This window comes from Penaeus vannamei, chromosome 2 (genome assembly GCF_042767895.1).
Source record: "Penaeus vannamei isolate JL-2024 chromosome 2, ASM4276789v1, whole genome shotgun sequence".
Lineage (NCBI taxonomy): Eukaryota > Metazoa > Arthropoda > Malacostraca > Decapoda > Penaeidae > Penaeus > Penaeus vannamei.
In genome coordinates this window covers 22,614,415-22,621,914 of record NC_091550.1, presented here as the reverse complement: position 1 = coordinate 22,621,914, position 7,500 = coordinate 22,614,415, and the positions used below count along the sequence as shown (strand labels likewise).

Genomic DNA, 7,500 nt, shown 5'->3' with positions numbered 1-7,500 from the left:
TCCGTTTCCGCGTTCTGAATACTTTCACATTCACTCCAACATGTATGCAAGGGTTATGTGAGAACGCTGGGAGACGGAAGCGGTCGGCAAACTCAGCTGACTTTCACACTTGTGGAGGGAAGACAGCTGTTTTAAAGTTGGATTTAAGCTCGTCGGAGAGAGGATTAGTAATGCATTTAGCTCGTTGTTTAGGGAGGTTCTAATGGGACGTCGTTCCGTTTAAACCTTGTGATGAGTGATGTTGTTATGCTATATTAAAATACAGGAAAGGAGTCGTTGACATGAAAGGATGTGTGTATGCATGTGTACAACTTTACATCGTACAATATTATTAGTATCGATGAATGTAGAAATAGATCAACAAATAGATATAGACATGCTTCGTGTGGAGGTTAGTGTGTGCGTATGTGTGTGCACGCTTATACTCGTACTGAATACTTAAACTCATACACGTCCATCCAGTTTTCCCTGTATTATAACACACATGCATGCATATGAATGTTGGTTTGCACCTTATGTCCCTGTCTAATAACGCATGCGACCCTCTCCGCATGTATGCCCCGGACGCGCCGCGGGCCAGACCGGTTGGCGGCCGCGGTGAACCGAGCCGCTGTCGCCGGCATAGATTACCGGTCTTGAGGCAGTCTTGAAAGATAAGAAGGAGGCGCTCGAGCGCAGGTGCGCCCGAGCTGATACACTTCCTATTGCCTGCGGCGCCGCATGCGGGAGGAAGGCGCTCGTGTCCCGCGGGCGCGGCGCCGAAGGGATGCTGCAAGGCCGCGATTGTCTGAATATTTCATCCCGGTATTGTCACTGCTTTACTACTCCCTCGGGTGTCGCTGTTTCCACTGCTATTATTATTATCAATTATCATCACGATATTTATAATATCATTATTGTCATTATAATGACTGCGATTGCTATAATTTAAAAAATCATTTAATTCTTGTCCTTGTTACCGGAATTATTATCATCAGTATTACCATCATCATTATTAGCTTTATCAGCATTATCATTATTATCATTATTATTAGTAGTAGGATTACTATTATTATTATTACTATTATTATTATCATTGCCATTGTCATTACCATCATCATCATTATGATCATCAATAGCACCGCCATTATTATCAATAACATCATAAATATCAATATTATCATTATTATCAATATAATTTTTAGTGTCACTAGTCATTGTTATTACTGTGATAATTTTTCATTGTCATTGTTATCATTATTATTGTTCATTATTAATAGCATTATCTTTATTATTATTGCTATTATCATTATTATCATCATTATTATCATTATTATTATCTTTATTATCATCATTATTATCATCATTATTATCATGATCATTATCATTATTATTATTATTTTCGTTATTATTATCATTATTATTATTATTACCATTATTATTATTATTATTATCATTATTATCATCATCATTATCACTATCACTATCATCATCATCATTATTATTAGCAATATCATTATTACTGTTACTGTTACTGTTACTATTACAATCGCTTTAACTATTACTATTACAAATAATATAAGCAATATCATAACTCTCATTACTGTCCTCAACAGCCTACTACATTAAATTTACTGTTATCATTATCATACGGCCAGTTTGTTAAAATTGTGCCAGGCCCGACCTAATGAATTTTCATAAATACAGACGCAGAAATAAAGGCATATTTGTCTATATATCTGATAGATATACATTTAACTATCTATTTGCCTGGTTGATATGCATGTCTAGCCTGATAAATATACATTTATTTCTTTATCTATGCATATCAAGTATACGAATATTCTTTTGGGTCGGACCTCGCACAATTCTAACAAACTGGCAGATAGTCATTACTGTATTAGCATCATTATGAGCATCGTCGTTAGTAGCACTGTCCTTCTCCAGTGTTTGTTCTTATCACTTTTATCGCTGCTATTGTTAATATCTCTTAAATCATCTTCATCATAATTTCATTTGGCACAGCGGTATTGCTATTATCGCAGTCATCGTGATTATCATTACGACAATTGTTATTATTTTCTTTTCTCATCTTTTGTAATTGTTATTGTGCTCCCCTTAGGAAGAGAGAGAAAGGGAGGGAGAGAGAGAGGAGGGGGGGGATTGAGATAGATACATATAAAAATAGAGAGAGAGAGGGGAGGAGAGAGAGAGAGAGAGAGAGAGAGAGAGAGAGAGAGAGAGAGAGAGAGAGAGAGAGAGAGAGAGAGAGAGAGAGAGAGAGAGAGGCAGACGACAGACAGACAGAGAGTGAGAGAGAGGGGGGAAAAAGAATATGTGTGTATGTATGTATTTATGTGTGAGTGTGAATATGTGAGTGTGTGTGTGTGTGTGTGTGTGAGTGAGTGAGTGAGTGAGTGAGTGTGTGAGTGAGTGAGTGAGTGAATGAGTTCGTGAGTTCGTGAGTGAGGGAGGGAATGAATGAGTGAGGGAATGAGTGGGTGAGGGGGCGAGGGAGGGAATGAGCGGGTGAGGAAGTGAAGGAGGGGGAAGGGAAGGAGGGAAGGAGAGTGAATTTCCCTTCTTTTGTATCTGTATCTCGATCATTCGATCGAGAAATCATCTGAAAATTATTCTTTAAAAAACAAAAGAGAAATCATGGTCGATAAGACAGGAAAACCGAAAAGGGTTTCAAAATCTCATAGAATATATTGCAGTTCTATGGTTCTCGAATCGGAATGAAGGCGGACTATCAAGCTACGCGAAACTTAGAATCAGAGACATGACGGGGAATGACTAAAGGCGTGGTAATCAGATCTTCAGGTATTTGACAACATGTGAGACTGTAAAGATACATTATCATTTGCTACAATACCAGATAAGATCATACGTGTGACATGCTTTAAAGCATTAAGTTGCTACCAGTTTCAACATCCACTTAAATATCGGATGCGTGACAAAGGAAAGCAATCAGATTTTAAGACGTTTAAGAAATCTCTGCAAGGAGTGCGTAAGCGTTCGTTACTCACCTCGTGGTAATTACGCCACTGGTCGAAGGTGTACCTGACGAAGACGCTCTTGTGGAAATCGAGGCTGAGCACGCGCACCACCCCGCGCACGCTCAGGTCGTCGCCCACTTCGATGTTCTCCACGACCACGCGCTGCTGCCGCACGCGCTCCAGGAAGTCGACCTGCGAGCCCGGCTGCTGGAACAAGGGCGTGAGGACGCGCGTTGGCACAATGTTCTGCGCGAACGAAGACTTCGCCGCCTCCGCCGCCTCGCGCTCCAGCTCGAGATCCCAGAAGGCGGAGCGCGGGACGTGCGGGACGCCCGCAAGGAAAGTCCTGACGGCAGCCAAATCGAGGCCCAGCATGTCCGCAAAGCGCACGATTTTCTTGCGTCCAGGTGTGCCCGGAGGCGTCTTGCCGCACTTCAGGGAGGAGGAACGCTTGATCCGCAGCTTGAAATCTTCTACTCGGGCCGGGTCCGTCTCCTCCGAGGAGGAGCGCTCGCCAGCCAGGGCTTCCTCATCCACCTCTTCGTCGCCCACTCCGTCGTCCACATCTTCCACCTCAAGTTGCGACAGTTGCGCGGCCAGCTCCTCGCCGCCATCGTCTACCTCGGAGGCGGTCGAGGACTTGCTGGACTTGGGCGACTCGCAGAAGCAGTTGTCCTCGTAGGTGATGCTCGTGGGGGAGATTCTGTCCTCGATGTCGTCTGACAGACGTCGAACGCGCTCCGTGTATCCGCGGATGTTGCGGAACTTCCCCGTGAGAATCACCTCCTCGTCAATGTCCTCCTCATTCTCTTCGTCGTCGCTCTCCTCATCTTCCCCGAGAGTCTCAATCTCTTCCGCGTCAGCGTCCATACAAAACAACTCGTCTCTCCCCTCAGCTTCCCCGCGCGACTCCATGACGGCGGGCTGTCCTTCAGAGGGCGTGTAGAGGTGAGGGTCGGCGAGCGGGGGTGTCGTGCCAGAAATAGCCTGGGGGACACTGGCAGTTTCTGGGGCGGTTTGCAGGATTATTTTCCCTTCAGTGTCAGTATCTGCTTTGTGTTCTACATCACCATCACTGCACACGGTTTCACCTTCACCACTGAACTGTGTCACTGTAACCTCCGCAAAGTACACGGTGTCCCCTTCCCCGTCGCCCAACACATCTTTGCTCTGATCTTTCTTGCCCTTGTCCCATCCCTTATCCTTGATAATTACCGCCTCACTATGTTTATACATATCACTCCTTGCATCATATCTGTCCCATCCAGCACCATCACTGTCGCCACTGACTATGTTTGTTTTGTCCACCGCGCGTTGATCAGCTGGTGGATGTGGCACTGCCGGCGGAGTGCCCGACCCGGGGTGGCACCAACGAGGGTCTGTGTTGGCTACTGGCGATGTTTCTTGCATTGATAGCGAGACGTAACTGTCTCCAGGCATAGCAGCGCCCTCTGGGATCCCATCTGCACACGATTCTTCTGGCTCTCCCCACGTGTGAGTTACAATGTAATGGGTCTCCAGGTGCCCCGAGGAACACCCACACTCACCCTCGTCATCGAAGCGGCACGCCCCGCACACGCACTTTCCTGTACCGTTTGCACTTTGGTATCTGCTGGAATCATCACACAAGGCTTTGGCATCTGTCTCTGCCGTCCTGTCCGTCGGCGAGAGGACGTCCGTTAGGGAGGCGGACGTCAGGATTTGCCTCATGACGCGAAGTTCGGCCTCCGAGGTGCACATGTTGGCCTCCGGCGAGCGAGTGTGGTCCTCTTGATCTTTTCGCTTCTCTTCGCCCTCGTCCTCGCACTCGTCGTCGAACATAACAGGCGAAGTGACGGAAGTTGCGCATCCGCTCTCGGGTCTCTCGTATCTTTTTATCACGTTATCGCATTCCTTTTCCTCATCCTCAGGTGCGTCTTCCGGGCTGGCAAGGTCGAAGTCATAATAGACGTCCGAGTCCTGCTCAGCCACGTTGGGCAATGCGGGCGGGGACGGGAGGCAGAGGCGTAGGGAGGGCTCTGACGTCACCACGTGAATGGGGCGGAGGTTCGGGTCGTCCACCGGGTCCAACTCGGGGTCGTCCAGCGAGGCATGGCGGCACTCCATGGACGCATAGTGGTCCTCCGGGCCCGGCGTCACCAGGGACGTCTGCTCGAGGGCCACCGAGCCTCCTGACCCCACGCGAAGGCTTGTTTGTAGGCGGCGAGCGAGGCCCTCCGCCCGGGCCCGGCAGTTCATGGCGAGAAGAGAGGACAGACTGCATGGCAGAGGCCAACCGACCTCGGTAACCCCAGGTTTGGCCCCGCCCTTTATCTCAGTCGCCACGCCTTCTTGCATTGCGTCACCCATGTTGTCTCCCGCAGAGGATGACGTCACCGTATACTGCCACCAGCATCGCGATAGGCCTATGAGCGCGTAGGCGGCGGTCGTGGGGGCATCGCACCAGACGGCGACGGCGTTGCAGCAGTGTGCAACGACGGAGGTAGACGGGGCACGTTCTCGCTCCTCCCGCTCTGGCTCCACCCTGCCAGACGATGGCCCCGCCCCCTCCGCTGGCGTCAGGCAGTACGTCACGTGCGCTCTCCCCTCCACCTGCGATAAATATAGCGGTGTTACGATTACCTGAGCCACCAGCCCTTACCCTGCCCCTCATGCCCGCCCTCCTAGCTTTGGTCACGGAAGAAAGGTCACGGACAAAGGTCAAAGTGGTAATGTGCTGCTGGGTGAAAATAACAAAAAAGTTTTTAGGGAAATGAAGTTATCTGCTGCAACTAATGACGTATTAGATATGGTTGTGTGGCGTCCCGAAGCAAGAATGGGAAATGAAAGAACCTCGATGATCATTACTGGAATCAATTGCCCCTCCTCAGCTGCCCATGGCATGGCCCTCCCTCGCCATACTCACCTGTTCACCTGCATCCTCCACCTCCACCTGGTGCCCCTGAACACCATGTAACACAGTCATCCCTCCTCCTCCTGCAGCACCTCCTGCAGATCATGCTTTCACCCACACTAGTCTAGTGAGTAGAGATGGATGAGGGTTTAGGACGTGAGAGAACGGCCGCGGCAGAGACTGCGGTCTCGCTTGGCACCGCCTGCGCCTCGCGGCCGGGCGGCCACGGACGCTGTGCGTAGCAACGTTTGGTGGCCTTGAGTCTGGCTTCGCCGGGACCGCACTCTCTGACCCGCGAGTTGACCTCTTCATTTACTTTGATGGCTTACATAACATTATTTAATGAAGTATCCTTATGTCTACGAAGACTGATTTAACGTGAATGGTTGTCAACAATGTGACATAGCGGGGAAATTTAGTAAACAGGGAAATAGTTTATCCCCGATTTGTTTATGAGACATAAACAATAAACAAACAAACCACACAATCTATAAAGAACAATGTGATTAGAAAACAAGTGCAATATGAGTAGATGATTTAATACATACGTATTTTTACACACGAGGTTTGAAATAAGATTCATATATATTTGTGTTATTCAGGCATGAAGAAATACTGAAAGTGAGGAACCATGGCCAGTGAGCCCAACATCTAGCACGTATAAATGACGAAGTACCTGCAGTGAACTTGGGCGACGTCCTCCTCTAACACGTGAGAAGTATCGCGTTCACACGTCTCCGTGCTTCTTCATCGTAAGATCTGAAACGAAAGAGATGGTGTGAATTCCCTGATGGAAAGGAAATTAGCTTTTGATTTATACAATGTTCAAGAAAATAATTAAATTGATATAAATAAAAAAACATGATTACAGACTATGTAAACTGATACGCAGAGGGTACTGTCCTAAATGACCTTGAAGATTAAGCAGCAAGGAAGTCTGTATAAGACGAAAGAGTTGCATGTTTGTTTGCCTGTTTGGTAATCCCCTTACACACGCTATTTAGAGACACATACATATACCTAACATAAGTTTATGGCGTTTACTTAACACGAAAATGAAGCTATACTTATATTCATGAGAGTAACACGTTGTCATCAACGACAGAACACAACAACGACACATGTTCAGTAGACAGGCGTAGCTGCGCGGGTTCACGTCCCGGGCGCCAGGCAAACGTTCAACGTGTCTCGCTGCACGTTCGCTCGCAGGCCCGACAAGTGCTCTGACCCGCATGGGCGGCGCATCAGAACCGCCTGTTTGTTTACTACGTGTTTTCCTCTAACGCTCTCTCTCTCTCTCTCTCTCTCTCTCTCTCTCTCTCTCTCTCTCTCTCTCTCTCTCTCTCTCTCTTTCTCTCTCTCTCTCTCTCTCTCTCTCTTTCTTTCTTTCTTTCGATCTCTCTCTCTCTCTCTCTTTCTCTCTCTCTCTCTCTCTCTCTCTCTCTCTCTCTCTCTCTCTCTCTCTCTCTCTCTCTCTCTCCTTGCTTTCTTTCTTTCGTTCTCTCTCTCGCTCTCTTTCTCACTCACTCACTCTCACTTGTATGTGTATGTATACACACACATAGACACACGCATATATATATATGTGTGTGTGTGTGTGTGCATACATACATACATATATATATATAT

At 47.5% G+C, this 7,500-nt stretch overlaps 1 protein-coding gene across 2 annotated transcripts in view; it reads right to left on the bottom strand.

The window, feature by feature from the left end:
* Gbs-76A (Glycogen binding subunit 76A) overlaps positions 1 to 7,500 on the bottom strand; it is a 58,970-nt gene that overhangs the window by 18,385 nt on the left and 33,085 nt on the right. The window contains exons 2-4 of one of the 2 annotated variants that reach the window (XM_027368230.2): positions 6,548 to 6,630; positions 5,884 to 5,995; positions 3,009 to 5,570 (exon numbers count right to left, since the gene is read on the bottom strand). In XM_027368230.2, the coding sequence (XP_027224031.1) occupies positions 3,009 to 5,570; positions 5,884 to 5,943 (2,622 nt within the window). In that variant the 5' untranslated portion in view covers positions 5,944 to 5,995; positions 6,548 to 6,630. The remainder of the gene's footprint in view (positions 1 to 3,008; positions 5,571 to 5,883; positions 5,996 to 6,547; positions 6,631 to 7,500) is intronic. The other variant, XM_070131270.1, reaches the window with a different exon arrangement.